Source organism: Peromyscus californicus, unplaced genomic scaffold (genome assembly GCF_007827085.1).
Source record: "Peromyscus californicus insignis strain IS unplaced genomic scaffold, ASM782708v3 Scaffold_21__1_contigs__length_65335640, whole genome shotgun sequence".
Classification (NCBI taxonomy): Eukaryota; Metazoa; Chordata; class Mammalia; order Rodentia; family Cricetidae; genus Peromyscus; species Peromyscus californicus.
Window position 1 is genome coordinate 41571935 of NW_026294514.1, and position 23896 is coordinate 41595830.

Sequence of the window (23896 nt, forward strand, 5' to 3'; positions counted from 1 at the left end):
TTGCTGGCTTGAACACCGTTAAGAACTGATTTGGGAGAGGAGAGAAGAAGGGACTGAAGGGGAAAGGGAGGAGCCATCACCGAGCCAGCACTGTCACTGATGACTGTCACCCAGATGCTCCTCAGAGGGGAAATGGACCTAGCTGACCTTCCCTTCCAAAGCTGACTCCCTTTTTCAGTGGATACTTCCTAGGGTTTGCTATGTTGATGTCATCCGCTATGTGTCCATGGAGTATGTGCAAATAGGTTTCCAAATACAAGAGAACCCAACTCGAGGGTCCCTGTGTCTCAAGGGTACAAGGGTATATATGAGTCTGCAAACATTTATTTACCCTTTTTCTTGAGTTCTTAATACTGAACATCTATTCTTTTCTATTTGTATGTGTTTTTAAAGTTACATTTTGGTATGGGTAATAAGATGTGTAAGTTTCATTTTAAATTGTGTGTGTGTGTGTGTGTGTGTGTGTGTGTGTGTGTGTGTGCGCGCGCGCGCATGCGCACTCATGTGCCCACCCATGTGTGTGCATGACTGTATATGAGTGCAGGTGCCTGTGAAAGGCCAGAAGGGGGTGTATGGTCTCCTGGAGCTCAATTTACAGGTGATTGCTTGTGACCTACCATGACCTAGGTCCTCTACAAGAGCAGTACACTAATCCATCTCTGAAGCCTCTAGGATAATGACTATTAATTTTGAATCAATGAATTAGTATCTACATTTACTGAACATGAGTAATATGACTGTTCCCCCACCCCCACACACACAAATGAATGTGATGTTAAAAAATTTGCTAGAGACAAACATTTTGCTGGAATTCTGTAATAAAAATGAATGGAAATGTTCAGTCATTGCTATGTTTTATCAAGATGAATTCTCACTATGGAGTCTAGGCTGCGGTTGAGCATGCTGTCTTTCTGCCTCAGCCTCCTGAATGCTTTAATGATAAGCACATGCTGCTCCTCTGGTTTCTGTGAGTCATTTAGTAGAATGCAGGGTCTGTGTATACCACTGTACAGATTGCTTATTGGCTGAGAGGGCAAAGGGGTCTGAGATTCATCCTCGTTCCCTTGGCCACATCTTATTTTCCCTGGGAGAAAAGTGGCCTTTAACTACTCCAGGGACCCAGTGCCCTCTTCTGGTCTCCATAAGTGCATACACACACACACACACACACACACACACACACACACACACACACACACACACACTAACTAAATACATAAATAAATAAAATCTTCAAAAAATGATCCACCCTGTTTCAAGAACCCAAACAGCAAAGATGCTGTGTGAGCAAGCAAGGGTCCTGGTAGGATTCCCTGTTACAACTCTGTGGTGGTATTGTGTTCCCCAAAATATTGTGCACCGTAATAAACTTATCTGGGGTCAGAGAATAGAACAGCCACTAGATATAGAGGCCAGAAAATGGTGGCACACACGCCTTTAATCCTAGCATTCCAGAGGCCGAGATCACCTGGATCTCTGAGTTGAAGGCCACACTTTAAACAGCCAGGCATGGTAACAAGAGCCTTTAATTCCAGGAAGTGATGGCAGAAAGCAGAAAGGTATATAAGGTGTGAGGACCAGGAACTAGAGGCTGGTTAAGCTTTTAGCTGGTTAAGCTTTTAGGCTTTTGAGCAGCAGTTCAGCTGAGATCCATTCAGATGAGGACTCAGAGGCTTCCAGTCTGAGGAAACAGGATCAGCTGAGGAACTGGCAAGATGAGGTGGCTGTGGCTTGTTCTGCTTCTCTGATCTTTCAGCGTTCACCCCAATATCTGGCTCCCAGGTTTGTTTTTATTAATAAGAACTTTTAAGATTCATGCTACACAACTCTGGTAGATGTTTTGTTAAGGAAAATATAGGCAAGTTTTGCTTTGAAGACAGCGTTAGAGTGGAAAATGAAAGCAGAAATGTCAAGGCCTGCATTATCTCTGGATCATTCATCACAGTCAAACTATTAAATGGCAGCCATTCTGTTATATAATTGAAAGTAGATGCAATGAGATGTTTAATCATTTATGTTTTTAAAAGCATATGAGCTTAATGGATTGGTTATGCAGAGTCCCTTCAGAAGTCATTGATTCTAGTAAAGAACTCTTGACAGTGGCAAAGAATGATGATGACATGGCTAGAAATCTGTGGACAGGGAGCTGTAGAGGAACGAAGTTTTCCGGGATGGGTTACTTCTCTCTGAAAGAAAAGGCTTCAACAGAGGTGGCAGGGAAGAAATAGCTCTCTGTGCTCCATGTGTGACCTATCGATTGGGGATTTACAGTTTCCTGTCTACTGTCAGGAATCGGATGATACTGAACCACCAAAGCTGTCCATCCTGGTGTGTGGAGGAGCCTCGGGGATTCTGGAGACAAGAGGCCCCAGTGTGCCCAGCGTCAGCTAGCATGAAATCATTTACGCCACTGTCTTCTGATGAAACTCAGAGCTCCTCCTTTACAAAGTCCACATCAGCCACAGGGGCTGAGTGTGCTGCTGGCCTGTGGCTTTCTTTGTCTTGCCCCAAGAGGCATTATGAGAACCGATTATGAGAAATGCTGCCATGGTTTGCTGTAGAAATATGTGAGATTCATCAGTGCTCATCAATATTTTGAATGAACTGGAGAGGGTGGAAGGAGGGTGGATTCCACAGGCCCTCAGTTATATTGCTGCCATCGTTAACATCAGAGTGTTCACATCATGAATGTTTGCAGGAAATAGCACCAATCTGATCCTTTTAGATCAGGTATACAGACATGGTTTTTAAACATTTCAGTGTTATCTCTGTTTTATAGATAACTTACTTGTCTGGGGGTTACTCTGCCCTAGTATTCAATTACTTTCATAATGTCAGAGACAAAGCTTGTTTTTCTTTAATAAAAATCTTAATAATTTAAAAATAATTTTAAGTAATTATTTAAAACTTTGTTTAGAATTGTATTTATCTTATATGACCCTGTGTAGTTGCTTCTCTGTGGCTGTGATTAGACACTGTGACAAAAGCAACTTAGAGAAGAAAGGGTTGTTTTGGCTCACGGCTCCAGAGGAGATACAGTTCATCATAGCAGGGAAGGCGCAGGTGTGTGAAGGTGCAGGTGTGTGAAGGTGCAGGTGTGTGAAGGTGCAGGTGTGGGGAGGCGCAGGTGTGTGGAGGCGCAGGTGTGGGGAGGCGCAGGTGTGGGGAGGCGCAGGTGTGGGGAGGCGCAGGTTTGGGGAGGCGCAGGTGTGTGAAGGCGCAGGTGTGGGGAGGTGCAGGTGTGTGAAGGCGCAGGTGTGGGGAGGCGCAGGTGTGGGGAGGCGCAGGTGTGGGGAGGCGCAGGTGTGGGGAGGCGCAGGTGTGGGAAGGCGCAGGTGTGGAGCAGACTGATCTCATCATTTCATATGAACACAGAAAGTAGAGAGAGGGAACAAAAAGCAGGGTGAGGCTATAGAACCTCAATCAGCCTCCAGTGACTATTTCCTTCTCTAACAAGGCTCCACCTTCTAAAGGTTCCCCAACCTTCCCAAACAGTGCCACCATTTGGGGACCAAGCGTTCACATACCTGAGCCTCTGTGGGACATTGCTCATTCAACCACTACGAGGTTTGAGTATATAGCTCTGATTTCTTCTTATTACATATTTTGATGAAGGACATAACTCTCATCACTTTATGCTAAAAATATAACTTTATTGTGTCATGTGTTTTTTCAGACACATATTAAGGGAGCAAAGGGGACCATCCCTAATGTGCAGATGTCAAACTGTAATGCTTTTGGAAAATGAATGACGAGGGTGAATACAAGCCGCTCAAGAAATAGGCCACCAGGGGAAAAAATAGAACCATCAGGACAGCACTGTGTGGTGTCATTTCTCAAAACATAACCCTGCAACCTTGAACTTGTGTCTTACATGCCAAGGGCTTATTTTCCCTTATCTATAAAATGTACTGGCATATGAAAACATCTCGAGTTTCCTTTCCTCCGTCTAGTTCTAGGATCACGGTTTCATTAGAAATCCTGCCTGTGGTGTTCCAGTTTCAGGCTGTACGGGTGTCAGGGATCAGCCGTCTCCAAATTGGCCAGTGAAAGCAAATGGAACACAGGTGGTCATTGCCTCGGGGAACAGGCCAGAAATAAAACAATCATGGAGTAATCGGTGTATAGGACGCTCTGAAAGAGGAACATCTAGAAAGGTTGATGTTGCCATCCTAACGGCCAGTTCACTGGTGCCGGCCGGGGATAAATGTGCTCTTGTAAATCCCCTAGTTTGAAACTGAGTTGTAGGTGAGTTTCCAGGAGGAGGACGACCATCCCCACGCGGGGAAAGTTTGTCTAGATGGACACAGAGTTTAGTTGTCCCATCTGTACAAGAGCGCCCATGTAGAAGGTGGGCCAAAAACCTGCGTGATGATTCTGGTGAGCTTGTTTGTGATGCCGCCCTGTCATGTGAGTTTCTAGAGCTGAAGTAGGTCAACAGACACCCAGAAAGGGGGAAATAAGGGTAAACTAAGCATGTTTTCCATCATTCATTGAGCATCAATGGTGGTGATAATGGTTATAAGTATGGACCACACACGTTCTGAAAGTGGTTGCATCTTATCAAATACATCACAGTACCTCACAGACAGACAGACAGACAGACAGACAGAAGGGAGCTTGAAAGTTGAGGTAAACCCTTCCATGGTGCCAGAATGACTTCAAAAGCACCAGAGCCCACAAAAAGCACATTATGAAAATATACACCGTGGTTTGGTTTAAGCCATAGAGAAAACATGTAACTTACAGTGCATACTGATAATCTAGTCCAGTGGTTCTCAACTTTTCCTAATGCTATGATCCTTTAATACAGTTCCTTATGTTGTGGTGACCCCCCAACCATAAAATTATTTTTGTTGCTACTTCATAATTGTAATTTTACTACTGTTATGAATCATAATGTAAATATCTTATATGCAGGAGATCTGAGATTGTGATCCCCAAAGGCGTCACAACGCAAAGTTTGAGAACCACTGGTCTAGAAGGACCAAGTTTGGTTCCCAGCACTCACGAGGGCCACGTGTAATGCCATCTCCACAGGATCAACACACTCTTTTGGCTTTCATCCACATCTGCACACATGTGGCAGGTAAATGCACACACACACATACACACACACACACACACACACACACACACACACACACACCTAAAAATTGTAAAAAGTAAACGTTTGCAGTAAAAGGTGATCTTTTAAAAAGTATTTATCTAGATTACAAAGTGCAATATAATTTCAGAAGCAGAAAACATGAATGACCAAGACTCAAGTACCATTAAAAGTGAGGAATGAATTAAAGGGTGAGAGAACTCTTTCTTATGCCCACATTCTCTTTTATAGGTTCTTCCCCAGCATCTCCTGGTTGGATTTAAAAAAAAAAAAAAGGTAGTCTTGGAGAAAATGAATTGGTGTCACCAAAATGATTCTCTACACATAGCTTTAATTTATCTTAGAGGATAACGTGATAAGAGTCACTTGTGAGATTGACTGAGCCTCACCAAATATAGACATCAAGCGTATAAATTGCATGTTAGTTTGAACGTAGGCAGAACGTAAAGGGTTCATATTTGATGATTTACTTCACCTGTGAAGCAGGCATCTTATCCTGCCATGGTTTAGATGAATTAACCGAACAGGGAGGAGAACCATTGGCCATCTCTGCCCGCTGTCCTTTGCTGAGAGCAGCCGAGCGGTAGCTTGTTGTAGAAATGGCCTGCTTGCCTGCCTGCCTGCCTGCCTGCCTGCCTGACTCCCTCCCTCCCTCCCTCCCTCCCTCCCTTCCTCCCTCCCTTCCCCCCTCCTTTTTTTCCCTCTTTCTTTTTAGTGTTAACTTTCTCCTTTTCTCTCTCCTTGTTTTCAAAGCTACCTGAAATCTCAAAGCATTCTTAATTATCCAAGTTCAAGGGAATTAAAGCAGAGGTAACTTTTGATTGTATGGAGTGCGGTGTTGGTGAAGTTGAATCTTTACTCTGTATTCCCTCGGCATCTTTGTAGCCTGTAGCAGCCATTCCCCCAACTTCGGGCCAAACTAAGAGTGTTTTAAGAAACACATCCTAGTTGGTGCGCAGCTGGTGCTGACCAAAGCCTTTGTTCTTACTCTACGGAGGCACGAAAGCATGCCCACATGGCAGTACTATTTCTTGCTTTCAATACAGTATTCCATATATCACAGGAGAAAGTCAATATTTTGTCGCAAATGCCTTTCCTTTTGGATGATCTTACCCAATGGTGGGCTAATATGAGCATTCTGGCCCTGTTTGAGGTAATCTGGGCTTCTAAAAGATGCTATTGAAAAGTGTGTGTGTGTGTGTGTGTGTGTGTGTGTGTGTGTGTGTATCTCCACTGTGAGCTGAGGAACATATTTGTGCATTGTACAAAGGGGAGATGTGTGGTTCTGGTTCCATCTTTTGAAAACTTGGGAGTTGCTTGGTCTGAGGGCAATGTGGAGCAGGTGGTTCTCGTCCACTTAGAGATGAGCTGTGACTCAGGGCTCTGCTGGATAAGCCCAGACCAAAGTAAGGCCAGCAGCTAGGTAGCCCTTCCATCAGGAACACTGCTAGAACCTTCTTTGCTTAGAAGCTAGGCTATTATTACCTGGGCATTCCCTTAGTGGGGTGGAGTGAATCTCATCTTGCCCTACCCCCAAATGGCTTAGTCAAGTATACTTTCCAATTACAGAAGTTGGAGGAATTCTGGCTACAAATAACAATAACAAAAATAAAGTCGATTTTAAAAATAAGTGGGTCTTTCCCCTCCCCATCACATTTCTGGAAGTCCACGGATCAGCAACAACTGGTGTTGCTCCCGAGGCTCTGTGTCAGTCACTAAAATGTCTACGCTGTCTCTCATAGTGCTACTGAGACAGCTGCTAAAGCGCTGGTCTTCTTGTCCACATCCAGAGAAGGAGGAGGGTGGCAGAGAAAGGGGTAGCCCCTGTGCCAGAATAACAGCACATTTCAGTTAGTCCCAGGAGAAGACTATTCTTATGCGATTTGGACCAAAATTGGGGCAAAAGGCCAGGTCTACAATAAGAAAATTGGGGAACAAACTCAGGTTTTAGCAGCTTTGACAAATGCAGTCTGGGTAGTTCAAGTTTGAGAAGCTTTGACAAAGGCATTCCTAGTGATCTGTTAGAGCATGGTGACATTTCAGCACTGGCTGTAGCCTGCACTCAAATCTAGCTCCATGCAGCCTAGCAAATTAGTACATTATGATAATTACCACCATGTGGGCTCACTATTTGCCAGACATCTCACCTAATCTTTGCCCTAACTTGACTTAATCCTGACAACAAGGCCACAGAGACTGTGTGGTTGATGTCCCTGTTTTACAGATTGGGAAAGTAAGGGTACAGTGGTCCCAAATCGGTTACTGGGCCAGCTGGTTTTAGAATCCTCCTCTAAGTCACTGTATGGTGTTCATCCTTTGACACAAAAATATGTATTGTCACATGAGGCTATACAGTGATCTCAAGGGACTTCAGGAGTTAAGAAAGTTTGCTTTGAGGAAGATCAAAGGTCTGGGCTGATCCCCGGCTCCATCGTCACTACTCATCTACTCTTCAAGTATTTCTGAGTCTCTACAGTGTGCCAGACACTGTGGAGGTAACACAGGCATGCCTCTTCAGGACAGTGTTTCAGGTGGAAGGGAGCTAAGAGAGCATGTGTCCTCTGGGAAGAGAAAGCATAGCTTTCCAGAGAAGGTAAAAAACATTAGCACGTCTGGTGTCAGTGCCGGACAGGAGTGATGGGAGGTGAGTCTTGAAACTGAGGAAAGATCTTGCTGGCCATGAAGTCATGAAGAATTCATATTCATTATAATAACGACAGCAGACATTTCTGTATCACACATGGCTCTGTGTGACACCCTCTTCGAGCAATGAGATGTGTAATCCTGGCATTGATGGCTTCAGGGGGCTGACATAAAGATCAAATGAGGTTGTGTGTGAGAGTAAATCATCATGTGGAAAGATCTGCTAAAAAAAATGAGAGAACATAAAGGCTCACAAAATATTATATAGCAAAAATACTTTATAAAGTCTTTTTTTTTTTTTTTACACTTTGCTCTCCAAGTGAATTTGGAGTTGGTTAAAACAATGTAGCACACCATGCATAGAAAATGTAACCTGTATGTGTGTTCATGCATGCACAGGTACACATGTGTGTAGGTGTTTGCGTGCATGTGTGTGCTTTGTGTGGTAGTCCAAGGACAACCTTGGCCGTGACATCCCTCCGGTGCCATCCACCTGTCCACCCTTTTTTCTTTGTTAGAGGCTGGAATCTTCTTACTGGCTTAGAACTCATCAAATGGCTTAGGCTGCCTGGCCAGTGAGCCCTGGAATCTGCCTGTGGCTGCCTCCCAGCACGGCACTGGTGTGGACCACTGCAGTCAGCTCTCTTCACCGGGGTTCTCTCCACGGTACGCTGGTCCTCCTGTCTACTTGCCGAACACTTTTGACTGACGGCGGCATCTCCCCGGTCCCAGCACAACCTGTCTCAAAACCCGACAGGTTTACAGTGTGCTCCGTTCGGGATGCAGACGAAAGAGACGGGCTATAATTTCCACGGTAACTGCTAAGGGGGAGGGATGTAAAAACCCTGACTTTTAGAGACTGCACTGGAGAGCGGTGGCTACAAAAGCATGGAATGGGAGCCAAGTTCCAAAACAGGAAGCACTCTACCTATGTGAGCAGAGCCCGGTGGTCCCTGCCCTCCCTGGTCACGTGTCCCCGGAGTCTGTGCCCTACTAGACAGAAAGTCACCTCTCCTTAAGTCAGGGGACCCTACTGGGACCCGGAGACAGCGTGGAAGCTGTGACTGGCTGGCTGCCCTATGGCGACAGATTGGAGTCTCTGTGGATGTAATTTTCTCTGACAGTTCTCTCTGGGGGTAATTTTGCTGACACCACAGCAGCAGAAGAGGCTGGGGCCAGACTCTCAAGAGGGGAGGAGGGAGGGAAGAGAGGAAGGGAGGAGGAGGGATGAAGTGGGGAGGGAGGATGAGTGGTAGAGGGGGGAGGGAGGGACCGAGGGGAGAGGGAGGGAGAGAGAGAGTGCGTATATGAGCGCTATAGCCCTAAAGCCCTCTGAGCAGGGGAGGCCTGGAGTGCCCACAAATTTCCCCCTCATGTATTTGAAACCAGAGAAAAGTTTAAATCTAAGAAAAGTTCAACTCAGCCGTCAGTCTGAGACAACCTTGATGAGGCTGAAGGAATCTGTCCCTCACTCCAGCTCTCAGAGAGAAGAGGATCTTCTCTAGGGTAAAGCCTCACTTCCTCCAGCTTCCCGGAGAGCGGAGAGCGTTTAAAGACAGCTGACCACGTAACCACAAGTCTCCAGATAGGAAAGAATGACTCCACAAGAACTGTTTTCAATCTGTGGTAGCAGCGTGTCAGCATACAGATGGTTGGCATTAAGAGAGAACAGTTTTCAAATTATGGTAAACATTTTAATGAAATTAGATGAAAAGATGGCAGATATTAAAAGGTGAAATTATGGGTGATGTCAACAAAGAAATAGAAACTTTAGAAAAAAGGTAATGGGATATCTTGATGTGAAAGCTACAATGTAAACTGAAACATGTTGTTGGATGGACCTAACAACAGGTTAGACCGGAGTAAGAAAAAAATGTACTAGGGAAGAAAAATTCCTTAAGTAAGCATGGAGAAAGCTGGGGTATAAAACAAAGAATGTCATGAGGGAAATTTGGGATAGCATTAAGTAGTCTTAACAGTTGATAGAGTCCTACAGAAAAAGTAAAATAAATTAAAAATACCACCCAGTGCAGTGGTGTGCATCTGTGACCCCGGTGACCTTGCAATGAGTTGGAAGGCAGAGGCAGGAGAATTCTCAGGAGTTCAAAGGCAGGGCAGCCTGGCATGTGCAGCTGCAGCTGACGACAAAGGGGAGTGGATGGACAGACGTTCTGTGGCTGTGGTGGCTGCCGGCAGTTCACACAGATGTGGATCAAAAGACAACGGGTCAAAGTGTGGAGAAGGAAAAGCTTTCCTGTTTTAATTTAATGTTGACTATCTAGCTATTCACGTACCCTTAAAATCTATTTCGAGTCTAGTAGTGTTCTCCTAGCTAAAGTTGCTTGTGTGACACAATTGCATTCTGTTTTTTTGTATAAGGTTTTCCTGGCATTGTTTTGGTCTAAGGGGAAAAAAAAATACAAACATCTGATGAAACCTAAGCGTGATTCTGTCCTAATATGGTGAGGTATGAAGCTGTAGACCACGCCTCATCTAACTGTTGAATGGGCCTGGGGACGAGCATTGCACAATGTGTCAGCAGGGGAGGTTGTGCTCTGTCCTCGGGATGAAGATGAGCTCTCTGAAGCCCTTCCCGTAAACGCAGAAGCTCTTCTGAGGCCATTTGTCCCCAAAGTGCTGTCTGACTTCTTTGCCAAAAATAATAGCTGCTCACTACAGCTCACGGATTCTTGGGATGCCTGTCTTTGTCAGCTGCTCAAGGCCAGTGTCAGGCACCTGTTGTCCCTGCTGCTAGCAGAGTTTCTGGAAGGTTCTCCTTGAGATTCCACTGTGTCTTTTGGATGGGTAGGGAACTCTACTATAACCGAGTTTATTATTTCCCCGAGTATGTGATTTCAGACTTTCTCAGTTCTTGGGTACATTTGCACATTTGCGTAGATTGCAGGTGAATTTTTCTACTGCCTGCAGTTATTGACATGGCATGCAAAGAAAAAAATGTCTCTGGCATATTTTTGGAGTAAGGAAAACAAGAACTGTTATGGGGGCTGAAGACATGACTTGGTAGCTAAGAGTACTGGCTTCTCTTGCAGAGCACCTAAGTTCAATTTCCAGCACCCAGAGGGTGCCTCATAACCATCTGTAACTCCAGTCCTAGATCCAGTTACCTTATCTGGTCTCTGCAGGTACCATGCATGTAAGCAAAAATACCCACACATGTAAAATAAATAATAATAAACATTTTTAGAGAATTGTTTTATATAGTGATACTGATATAATTCAGATAAGGAAAGAACCTCCATTTTGTTTTATATAATTATTGGTTTTAAATTTATTCTTAGAATATATTGTTATAATTCTTAAAACTTAGTCTGTGTTAAAACTGTAATTTTGTAAGTCACACACACACACACACACACACACACACACACACACACACACACACACACACACGGTCTGGTGCTAGGGATTAAACCCAGGATCTATACATGCTGTTCTGTGAACGTCCATCAGACCACCCTCCTATGACAGTGTATTTTTTTTTAAGAAGTTTGGCTATAGAATCCACAATTATACAAATTTCTGGATAGCTATACGATTTTCTCTGAATAGGATACTTGGAGGACAGTGGATTGTGAATAATGGTGATAGTTTCGGCATTACAAGAAACCTGTGTTGATTTACCAATACCTTGTACATTTGTTAGTGGTGTTCAGATTTAGTTTTGTTACAAAAGGAAAACACAACCACCGAAGCCTTAAGAGGAGCACCGACCTCCCTGATGGCCTGTGGGTCACATGTAAGTCTCAGCTGCACGCACGGGTCTGCCTTACCCAAGAGTAAGGAATTCACAGAATAACTTATCAACAGTTTATCAAACAAGGCTGCCTAAAATTCTTTTTTATTGCACAATGCATTTTTTAGAGGTGAGTATTTCATACCTTTTCTAAAATGTCTTGAGTTTTAAAAAGTAACAAAATGTCAGAACTAAACTCTGTATGATCAGGCCTCAGGAAAAGGTCAGGGACACAGGTGCAGGATCTTCTCGCAATGGCGACTCCAGTCTACAAAAGATGGAGAGATGGAATTTTTTGGTTGTGCTGTAGAGCAGTAGCCTTGCTTTTCTTGCATAATCTCATGTGACTGTATCAATGAGCTTCACTGATGCTACAGGCCATGGCAGAGTTTGATGATAGTCCACTGTTCCCCTGCTTATCAAATGTAGCTGTCCTGGGAGCCCTAAAGCCCAGAGTTGGACACCACTGTATCTGGTTAACCCTTTCCGGTGGGGTGTGTGTGTGTGTGTGTGTGATGTTCACACATGATGACCAAGAAGCAAAGAGTGAGAAGGGAGCAGGGTGACAATCTCTCTTTGAAAGGTTTGCTCCCAGTGACAACCCTGACTAGACCTTCTATTTTAAAGACACCATGACCTCTCATTAGCACCCCAGCTGAGGTGCAGACCATTAATACAAGGGCTTTTAGGGATGATTTAAGAGCCAAACTGTAGCAATTAAGAACATTGGATATTATTGAATAAAGAAAGAAATTCAGGCTGCATTGTTGGGGACTAGGGTATTCCAGATAAACAATTTGCTCTCAGGAAATTTGTCAGTTACATACTATAAAAGTCAAAGGTTTATTTTGTGTCATTCACCAAAATCTCTTTGAGTGACCACATTTTGAAATTTTTGTAGCTTACTGTGTCTCTTTTGAAAGCATGCTTCCTTCAACTGTTTTTATGTTCTGGGTGTTTTATATGTGCAGCCAACCCCATGAAGCCACGCAGGGCTTGACCCTGGCTTCTGCTCTCTTACGTTCCTGGAGGTGCTGCCTGGGAGTGAGTGGCCATGGGAGGAGCCACTGCCCTCCTCAGCCATTAGACTCACACTTAGTGGGGATGTGCTTCTCCCCATTTTTGCCAAGGGTCTCTGAGCTCTGGCTTCTTGCCCACAGGCTACACATAGCTTTTATTCACAACTTCATAATCTCTGCAGCTGGTTTTATAAAATTATTATAAATATATTGTTTATTTTACAACTTTAAAATGCATAGCTATGACACTTACCATTTTAAGCATTTGTAAGTATAGCCCAGTGTCATTAAATACTGTGCTAATATGCAACCATCGCCATCATGGATCTCTTTGCATATTGCAAAACTGAGACCCTAACTGCCTACCCCCATCTCCTGGCAACCACTTTCTGTCTCCGTGACCTTGACTACACTCAGTCCTCACAGAAGTGGAATCACACGGTTTCCTTTGTGTGCCTTTGTGACCGGCTCATTTCACTTAACACAGTGCCTCAAAGTTCTAGCCATGTTGAAGCATGTTTCAAAATGCCCTTTCTATTATACTCCCCACTGATGGGCATTGAACCCAGAGCCTCACACATGCTAGGTAAGGGCTCTACCACTGAGCCACCATCTGCGAAATACCACTCCATGTACTACCACCCCGTATCCATTTGCCCACTGACGACCACCTGCTATGAGCATGAGGGTATAGATGTCTCTTTGAGTATCCATTTTCAGTTACTTGGGGGTGTATCCCAGAAGTGGAGTTGCTGGATTATGTGGTAATACATCTTTTAAAAATTATTTCTGCTGGACGGTGGTGGTACACGCCTTTAATCCCAGCACTTGGGAGGCAGAGGTAGGCGGATCTCTGTGAGTTTGAGGCCAGCATGGACTACAGAGTGAGTTCCAGGACAGGCTCCAAAGCTACACAAAGAAACCCTGTCTCGAAAAACCAATATATATATATATATATATATATATGTATGTATATATATTTCTGATGGACTGTAGTACTGATTCCCAGAGAGGCAGAACCAGCTGACATTTTCCACCAGCTGTACACAGACCTTCTGGTCTCCCCACATCCTCACCAGCACTCCGTACCTCTTACTTGTTTTCCTTTAAGAAGGATGCTCATGGATACCGTCAGCTGACTTTTTACCTCTTTGCCATCGCTTAAGGCACTCTATGGAAACAAGCTTTAGTTGTCCACATTCCTCCTGACAGATGTAATTTCCCATTTTATGTGTGATAATTACTTGTAAAATTCTTGCTAATGTCCATATAGTGATACAGAATTATTGTGAAGTATGGGGGGAGAAGTGGTCCCCCCAATGGGGCTCATTCTGTCAAGCCCCTCTGATGACACTAACGGGTCTCCGTTGACTCAACCTAGATTCCATTTTTCGGTGACTTTACACCTGGTTTCATCCAGCTGGTCTTCTTTCCGCAGAAAATCCATTCCTCGCTGCCGAAGAATCAACAGGATGCTCTCCAATGAGTCCCTGCATCCTCCTGCTTTCAGTCGATCCAACTCTCAAGCCTCCGTAGACAGCAGCACCTCAGTGGAGGAGTTCTGGCGGGAAATCGAGAGTATCAAAGAGAGCAGCGTGGGGGCGCAGGAGGAGCAGCCGCCCACCACCGAGGTCAAGCCTGTGGATGGTAAGGGGCTGGACTTGCCCTGTGGGTTTCCCGTCACTGGAGAAGTCAGCCCACCAATTCTATAATCAGTGGAGGTGGGGTTAACTGCTGCCAGCGCTGAGGGAGGCAGGCCTCAGTGTCATCCAGACAAGAGTCCTTAGGTATCCCTGCTGGTGGGTGGTGTTCCCTTGGGGTGGGCACCTTTTCATCAGACAGACCGGGCATGCTGAGGCTGTTGACATTTACATCTGTGTACTTGACATTTAAGAGAGTGAAAGAGCCGGGGGGGGGGGGGGGGGGGGGGTAGGAGGAGAGAGATTCGCCTTAACAATTTTAGAGGGAAAAGTTACTTTGAAACATTTGTTGGTATTAATATATTAGACTGCCTGGTAGTCCACAATAAAAATCGTGTTAATCATTGAGAGTGGAGACAAAGCCAAAAGCAAGCAAACGAACAGAGGAAAAAGTGTAATGGTTCTTAGCTCTCAGAGATCAGGATCCCGGCTGGAAAGCACAGTCCAACGCTTCTTGCCTCGCTTGACCTCATGGATGTATAAAATGTCCAGGAATGTTTTCATTAATCAGCAGTTCACCTTAAGACAGCTACCAGCTTGGAAAGCCTTCTCATCCTTTATTCTCCTCTCTTAGTCCTACCCTACCCAACACCAAGACAGGATCATTTCTAAGTATTCAATTAGAATCCCATACCACACAAACAAGGAGCACCTCACATGTAGTTCATAAGCATCCATTCTAGGAACGGGCCTCCGGCAGCAAAGTGTGTGCTTATTCCTGTTTCTCCTGTTTCCTTCCATTTTGCCTTTTCAGGCAGACACTTGGAGGAGAATGCCTCTTGCCCCATATTCCTGCTTTTTTCTTTTTTCTTTTTTTTGCTAGCAGCCCAGTAACTTCCAAGTCTGAGGCCTCAGGGTTTGCTGGTATTCTCTCCTTATAAGTAACTCCCTAACATGATGAGAAACCAGACTCTTCCTCCACACATTTACCATGTGTTGAAGCCCAAGGGATGTGGAAAATATTTTCTGCTAGCCTCAACTGCTACAAAATGCAGGTTTACTAACTAAAGTTAATATTTATTTGCGGGTGTCACATTGAAAGTAATTGTAAAGATGTAAAGATCTTAAGTGCACGACTCAGTGGCCTTTGATGAGGGCAAAGGCATGCACTCCTCTAACCCCGCCTGGATCAAGATTCATTTTGTCAGGTCTATACATCATGTCTATAGTCCCAGCACTCAGGAGGCTGAGGCAGGAGGATCACTAGTTTGAGACCAACCTGGGCTGTGTAGTAAGACCTTATCTCGAAGAGAGATGGGAAGGGGGAGCATTTCATTCAACCAGAAGACTTCCTGTTTCATCCTTATTCATCATACCTCTCCCAATGACACCGTCTAGGGCCAAAGGAGCCACGTTCCCATGTTTGTGTGTCATAGGGTTTATGTCACTGTGTCCAGTCTTTATGAGATTTAGCTCAGTAGTTCATTGCTTTTTGGTTTGGGTAGTTGGCATTTGTTTCTAGGGATGCATTTAACAAGGTACCACATAAGTGGATGGTTTTTTTTTTTAACAACATAAATGTATTCTTCACAGTTTGGGAAGGTAGAAATTGAAAATCAGTAAGGTCTTGCTCTCTGGCTGTCTGACACGGTTAGGAGAACCCTGTTGCTGCTGCCTTCCTGGTCTGCTGCCTTCCTGGTCTGCATTGACGCTGGCAGTCATTGGTGCCCTTGGCTCGTAGGCATCACGCTGTGCCGTTCTCGGCCTCAGACGGCTCCAGGTGTTTGCATGTGCGGCCTTCTCTTTTTCACAGGTGCCAGCTCTAAGGAATTAAGGGCTCACTCTATTCCACTATGGCCTTCCTGTAATTTGGTTTGGCTAGGGATTTGTTTGGGCTTTTGCTTTGCCATGCTTTGGATGGAGCACACGGCAGCGCAAGTGCTCTGGCCCTGAGCTCCATCCCTGCCCGCAACTCCGATTTTATATGTGTGTGTGTGTGTTAGAAGCTGTCTTTCCTTTTGTCTTTAATTTTCATCTTTCTTGAAGTACAGCGTGTAAATTGAAATTGAACCATTTTATGATATACACGTTTTAATGAAAACATTCAACCCATAGTTTATCCGTAAATGCCATTTCCTGACAAGGCGCCACTCACTGTGCTGAGAGTTATAGCTTTAGCAGACAATGCGGGGTAGGTCAACTCTTCGCAGTATAGTCCGCCGAATGGATACATCATGTTTTCCTGACCTGCTAATGGCATTGTGGATTTTCTTTGTTTACCGTTGAAGCACTTTAAAAAAAAAAATGAATGACTTGAGAAATCTTGTAGAAATTATTTGTGGGCATACGTTTTATTTCTCTCAGATACATGAATTTTTATTAAATGTGTTTAACTATAAGAAACTGCCAGGATTTTTCTGAAGTATTTGTACCATTTTACACCCTCCCCTGCAGGTTAAGACAGAGTTCCTTTTTTCCCCCGACATCTTTGCAAAGTTTGATATTATCAATTTTCTTAATAGGAGTGATTCTAGAGATGTTTCGGAAGTATCTTACGAGAGTCCTGATTTCATGGCACTAATTGCTAATGGTGCCGTGTGTTCCCTGTGTTTAATGTCTGTTCTTGCACTTTGTGAAAGCTTTCATGTATTTAAAAACATTATCCTTTTATACTTGCCTTGTAGGAATTATTAATGCATTCAAGGTATGTGTGTGATGCATGCCTCGCAAAAGTTTCTATGACTTAACTATTCATATTCTTTTTTAAAAAAGATTTATTTATTTTTATTTTATGTGTGTAAGTGCTTACCTCCATGTATGTGTGTGAACTACATGTGTGGCTGGTGCCTGTCAGGCCAAAAAGGTTGTGGAATCGTCTAAAACTGCTGTTAGAGGTGGTTGTGAAAGCCACCATGTAGGTGCTGGGAACCTAACCCAGGTCCTCTGGGAGAGCAGCAAGTGCTCCTAACCACTGAGCCATCTCCCCAGCTCATCTTCATATTCTTTTTTTTTTTTTTTTTTTTTTTGGTTTTTCGAGACAGGGTTTCTCTGTGTAGCTTTGCGCCTCTGCTGGAACTCACTTGGTAGCCCAGACTGGCCTCGAACTCACAGAGATCCGCCTGGCTCTGCCTCCCGAGTGCTGGGATTAAAGGCGTGCGCCACCACCGCCCGGCTCATCTTCATATTCTTAATGAGATTCTTTCATTGGGCCTCCCTCATCGTTTTGCTTCCGGTATAGAGAAATACAGTTGTTGTTTTAAACTTGACCTCATATCCCCTTCACTTCCTAAATTCGTTTTCTAGTATTGCAGGGCTTGAAAAAGAGCCTGAGCTGAAAAGCAGTGTAAATTCAAATCACACTAGTACATTATCCCAATCGAAATTTGGGGTTTTTATTCCCCTCCAGTTCCTGCCCTTGTTTGGTTCTTCTCTGATATCTCTATACAATGATTTCATGTGTTTTATTTAGAGCTCATAACATAGTGCTGTTTTGCTAAGAGTTACACTGACTCCCATGGAAGGTTGGACTCCTGTTTTAATGTGTGTCTCCAGCACGCTTGCTGAGGAGTCAGACTTCCGGTGTGACATGCGGCACAAGATAGGTGGGCTTGTTTTTAAAAGTTAGTGTTCGATATTCTTCAATTTTATGACTCAATAACACAGCATCCATAATTATATTTTTCATTTGAAGCTTAATCAATCAACTAATTAATTCAACAAGTGGGTGTACCTTCCCTCAGCGAGGTGCTCCATAAGGTCCATTAGGGTTACAAGTAGAAGCTGGAAGCGTTCCTTTTCTCATGGACTTGAACTAACAAAAGAGGAGGAGGAGCGTAGTGAAATGAGATCAAGACCTACTTGAGGGGAAATTACTTGAAGGGAAAAGAAGTAGTAGAATTGAGGCTGATAACATTAAGGCATGACCTTGTCTCCTGAGTTCGGGAGAAAGACTTCCTTGAGAGAGAAGCTGAGGTCTGGAAGATGGCCAGTAATGACAGAGCCAACAATCATCTGTGTCCAGATGTGACACAGCGCTTCCGAGGACCCCACAGTAGCCTGGTATTATGGGGGAACAGGGGAGGGAGACATTGTGTAAATACATCTTACAGAACACCTTAAAGCCGGGGAAAGATGTTTATATTTGCATTTACAAGGACTGATTTAGTGACACTGTGGAAAATGGTTTGGAGGGGCCTGGAGAGTCTAGGAAGAGCTGTTGGGAGTCTGTTGTGGAAGTCAAGGTGAGAGATGGTGGTGGCTTTGACAAAGGCTGTGGTAGAACAGATAAAGGGAGGCACAGGAAGCTGGGGTATCCGTAGTGCATTCCTGTAATGCAGTACTCAAAAGGCTGAGACAGGAGGATGGCTAGTTCAAGGTTAGCCTAGACTACAGAGTGTGACCCTACATTAACTATACAAAATAAAATGAACAAAGGAATTTGGAGGATTTTAAGATGTGATAAGGAAATAGTATAAAAAAGTCTTGGCAGTGTTTTGGAGTTGATACTCCTGGGCGACTTCTTTGCCTCATTAGTTGGTGGTGGGCTTCGCATATTGTAATGTGCAAGAGTAACAGAGGACCAGGGTAGGGGATGAAGACTATGAACTCAGGCTTGAACATGTTGAATATAACATTGGTACTGAGTAGGCAGTTGGATACATGGGTCTGGTATGCTGGATTGAAACTGTACATGTGACAACTGGAAGAGGCCATGAGACTTCATTCTTCTTAATTCAGCAAACATGAATCACACTGGTGTCTGCTGTGGACGCTCCTCACCTAGAAAAACATTCTAGCTATGTTTTGCCCTAGGGAAAGGTCCTGGGCTTCAAACCATCAGTTCCCATGACTTACATTAGCTCTGTTCTCCCTTTCTGCTATTCCTTCATTATTCCTTACAGAAGTGGAGAAAAAGACAATCCATCTTTTAAAATGTTAATGTTCATTTACATTTCCGACTTCATCTTGAGACATGATAGTTTTACCTAAGGCTTAAGTAAAAGAAGCCCTTCCAGGTCATTCCAGGTTTGACCTCCCTCTAGTCCAAGTATTATCATTTAACATCGAAGTGGATGTTATTAACTCACCTTTGATTTTTATTAAAGGGACGGTTTACAGAGCAACCAAGTAAGAAAAGCACAGCAGTAAATATTTTCGCCAAGTTGGCAATGGGACTCCGAAAGCACATTCCGCATGTCTGTTTATATACGGATGATGCAACAGTGTAAGCAGAGTTCAGGACTCTTCGGCTGAGGCTTTGAAACATGTTTACACGTCAGTCTAATCTCCTCATCAAACAGCCCTCGTTCCTGATAAGCCTGTTTAGCATAGTTCCCAGAGAAGCGTGTGCACTGGATTTTCTGCACAGGATACGTTACTCTGAATCCCTTTAACTTTCATCCATTTTGTTTACAGTGGTAATTAATGCTCACAGATGAACCTCGGGTTTTGAAGTGCCTTCTGAAAAATAGACAGATTGTCACATGTTCATAGTATCAGGAAAATGAACAGCTATTAAATATTTTATTCCTGGTTCTTTGCTGAATTCATAGTTAATTTCTCAAAAAAAGTATCCTCTTGGCTGTATAAAGTTTTCACTGCTATCCCGATTGCGGTGCATGCTTCTAACTGGGCACTGTGTTCTCCCTCTGCATGGTGGCTATACAGGGTGGCCCTGCCCTGATGGAGCTCCAGGGGAGGTGGGTGTGGATGTCTTTGGTGTGCTCTTCACAGGGTCCTTCTTCATCTTTGGGTGGCTTGATGGCTAAGTGTCCACAGCAAATAACATAAATACTTGTTTCTATCAGCTGATTCCTTTGTGCGCTAGATTGACCTATGTCCAGTGTGTTGGTCAGGGGATGCACGGAGACAGCAATATCACAAATACATGGATTAATAGAAATAACTTATTACCGATATGTCCTGGGGAGAATTCCAGAGGAGATGACATCTAGGACCCTTATACTCAACCGGTAGATAGGAATTTAGAGAGAGGGATTATGGTACCCGTGGGACAACACCCAACCCGGAGTCCAGGATTCAAATGAATAGGTTTAGAGCAAGCCAGCTTCCACTTCCTGGAGTGAGGGTCTGACAGAGGTGGGTCCAGCAGCAGTGTCTGTACGATCTGTGAGGACAGTAGGTTGCCTCTAGCCATCCTGCACCACGTGGTCAACAGAAGATGGTGTAAGAACCACACTCCAGCGGCGGTGGGAAGGCAAAGAAAACTGAAACTCTGTCAGTGGTGACTGAGCCCCGCTCCTGATAGGAGAAAGTTGATCCTGTGTTCAGAATAGGTGCTGGAGCAGCATCAGGGAAGGGAAATGCATGGTGCTCATTTGCTGAGGGGAAATTGAGGACTAGAGACAACATTTACCGATGTCAGTCAGCTACGAGGTGGTGAGTTTGAAGCTGCATTTGAGTGACTGAGGAATTGTTTGTGTCCTAGTAAACCATGCTTTCTCTGTTACGGTTTTAATCAAAATGTCCATTTCTTAAAATTAATTAATTAATTAATTAATTTTTGGAATTGGAGGTTCCAACACGGCTAGTCTTTAATCTTCTAACAAGGAAAACTGCCTTTTTTTTTTTTTTTTTTTTTTTTTTTTGGATTTTTCGAGACAGGGTTTCTCTGTATAGCTTTGCGCCTTTCCTGGATCTCGCTCTGTAGACCAGGCTGGCCTCGAACTCACAAAGATCCACCTGCCTCTGCCTCCAAAGTGCTGGGATTAAAGGTGTGCACCACCACCGCCCGGCGGAAAACTGCCTTTCATAGTTGCCAGGTAACCTTGCTCTACTAGGCAGCATTTTAGGATTTTACTTATGAAAAAAAAAAAGAGTACAAACTTTTCACTTATTCTTTCATAATCACTGCAGAAGAAAAGATCATCTTAGCGGGCCATGGTAGCACATGCTGCAATCCCAGCATTTTGGAGGTAGAGGCAGGAAGATCCTAAGTTCAAGACATTGTCTCAAAGCAACAGTGGAAAGTTAACTGTACATTTCCTGATGCTTCTGAGTGTCTGGTATGTCCAGAGATGTGGCTGCGTTCATCGTCTAGAGCGATCCTAACCTCCCCCTGGTCATGCTTTTTCCCAGAAGGAGAACTGGAAGCAGAGTGGTTACAAGATGTGGGATTGTCGACTCTGGTCTCCGGGAATGAAGAGGAGGATGGCAAAGCCCTCCTGTCGACGTTGACTCGGACCCAAGCCGCTGCTGTGAAAAAGAGATACAACACGTATACCCAGACGCTGAGGAAAAAGAACAAGCAGCCTGTCAGGGATGTCAGAGACGTCTTCGGAGTCAGCGAATCGTCTGTACGTAACCAGTGTGGTTCCGAAAAGTTTGCTTTGATCTCAGGGTGGGAGGGTATGGCAGAGATGGGAAAACATCTCAGACAAGGCTGGTCCACCCTAACTCTCAGAGGGCGCTAGAGCCAAGAGCACGGCTGCATCCTCCAGACTGGGCTGGAGTAATCAGCCATCATCTCCATGGCTACGTTTCCCTGCACATCAAGGTCAATCTTTTTATGTTGAATTTGCAACTTCCTTGATAGAGGAGTGAACCTTTAGAGTTGGGAGGCTTAGGGCCTTACCCAAGGCCGTGTAAAGCAAGTTCAAGTGGGTTGTTTAAAATGGGGGTAGGGAAGTGAAGAGTAGCCTTTAGGTTCAGAAAATTTAATATGATAAAAACTAGAAGACATGCAAACCAATTAAATAAAGGATTAAAAATAGACAGAGTTAAGTATCATGGTTCTTATGAGAAGTGGCCGATTGAGTGCAACCTTGTCCCTAGTAGTTCTGCGGCCAGAGTTTCACTCTGGCACCATTAGTCACCTCCCCCTGTTTCTATGTCAGCTTGACTTCTTCCTTCTTCTATTGAACCATTTCACAGCGGCGTCACGGTGTGTCCTGTTAAAACAGATATTTATTGAATGACTTCTGGGTGCATGATCCCTTGTCAGATGCTATCCAAAGAGGATTCATGGGATGCCGGGTTGATGAGTACACATGATAAAAGAAATTTGGTACTGCAAGGGAATTTAGTATTCTGCCTGAGGGCAAGTCAGTCAATCAATCTGATTGAGGTGTCTCATCTGTTCTGTTGTCGCGTCAGTCATGACACAATTTAAGACATCAATGATGTTTGGTAGTATCTTAGTTAGGGTTTCTGTTGCAGTGAAGGGACACCATGACCAAAGCAACTCTCATAAAAGAAAGCATTTAGTTGAGGGCTTATTTAAAGTTTCAGAGGTGTAGTCCATTATCATCACGGCTGGGAGCATGGCGAATGCATAGCCCTGGAGCAGTAGATGTGAGTTACATCCTGATCTGCAGGCCAAGAGTTGGGGAGATATGCTGGGTCTAGTGTGGGGTTTGAAACCTCAAAGCCTACCCCCAGCTACACACTTCCTCCAACAAGGCCACACCTACTTCAACAAAGCCACACCTCCTAATCCTTCTCATCCTTCTCAAATGGTGCCACTCCCTGGTGACTAAGCATTCAAATATATGAGCCTCTGGGGGCCATTCTTATTCAAACCACCACAGGTAGTGATCACGGATGTAATCTCCAATTGGATTCTTTTCAGGTTGTTCGTATCTTCTTTCTTAGGTATAATCATCATAAAGGGTAGTTGCCAGGGAACTTGCATATACCTAGTGAACATATTTATCTGTATAATAATATCCAGGAATAATGCTGTTCTTTCTGAACTTTCTAGAATGATAGCAATCGTCTGTTTCTATTCTGTCGAATATGACAGCCTCTATCACATTTGCAACAAGCAGTTTAACTGAATTTGGTATTTTGTGTAATCTTAATTGATCTAAATCTAAACAGTCACATATGACTTGTAGCTTGTGTGTCGAACAGCAGAATGTTATGTTGTCTGTTAAGATATAAACTTGCCATGCATTGGGAGTTCTGTGACATTTGAATTTTCAACTTAGTTGAAGTCCTTGTCTTTCTGGATGGAAGGGTTATTTTTTTTCTCTAGCAGTAATTGAGTAAAGATGGCTTCTGCACCTTGAAGCCGGGAGTTCAGCTGCAGATGTCCTGGCAAAGATGCCTGTCAATGAAAAGTTTGTCCTGATAGATTCAATTCCCTGGGTTGCCTTTCTATTGTTTCCAGAATCATCTTATAATAGTCTTGAAAACTTTGCCTACCTGCTTTCTTTGCCAAATCTATTTCCAGCTACTTCAGACAGAAGTTTGGGCTCTACTCCAGCAAACTGTGAGATAGAAAGGGTCTGTAGACTCGTCCTGAATCCTGTATCTGAAACACCTTCTATAGGCCACTTATTCTCCCCCTGGTAGGAGTCTGTTGGGGGTCTGAGGGACCTTTAGGAAGTGGGGCCTGGGTGGTAGAAGTTGGTCACTAGGGGCAGGCCTTTGAAGGTTGTACCCACTTGTTCCTGGTTTGCCAAGAGCTAAACAGGCGCTGTTGTGTGTTCCGACAACCACAGCTGAGCTGTCCCACAATGCCTTTCATTCCATGATGGACTGAAACTGTGAGGGAAAACCAGAGAGTGGAGTTTTTCTTGGGTGCCATCAGCTCTGAACTGCTGCTTCCGGGCAGGGCATTAGGTCTAGCTCGGCACACAACGTTAAGAGAGAATGACGTCAGAACCCCTCCTCCTCTCTGCCTTTGCCTTCCGTCTTCAGTTCCAGCTCAGTTTCAGAGTAGAATAAGGGCTAAGGTAAGGGGTGGGTAGCTGCAGGCAAGAAAAAA

General features: G+C 44.2%; 1 protein-coding gene across 5 annotated transcripts in view; it reads left to right on the forward strand.

Moving 5' to 3' along the window:
* Window positions 1–23896, forward strand: part of Arhgap28 (Rho GTPase activating protein 28) — a 174205-nt gene that overhangs the window by 91840 nt on the left and 58469 nt on the right. For 4 of the 5 annotated variants that reach the window (XM_052750170.1, XM_052750171.1, XM_052750172.1 and 1 more), the window contains 2 exons: window positions 13962–14170; window positions 21262–21479. In XM_052750170.1, the coding sequence (XP_052606130.1) occupies window positions 13962–14170; window positions 21262–21479 (427 nt within the window). Of the gene's footprint in view, window positions 1–8298; window positions 8417–13961; window positions 14171–21261; window positions 21480–23896 lie in introns of those variants that run through there. The other variant, XM_052750173.1, reaches the window with a different exon arrangement.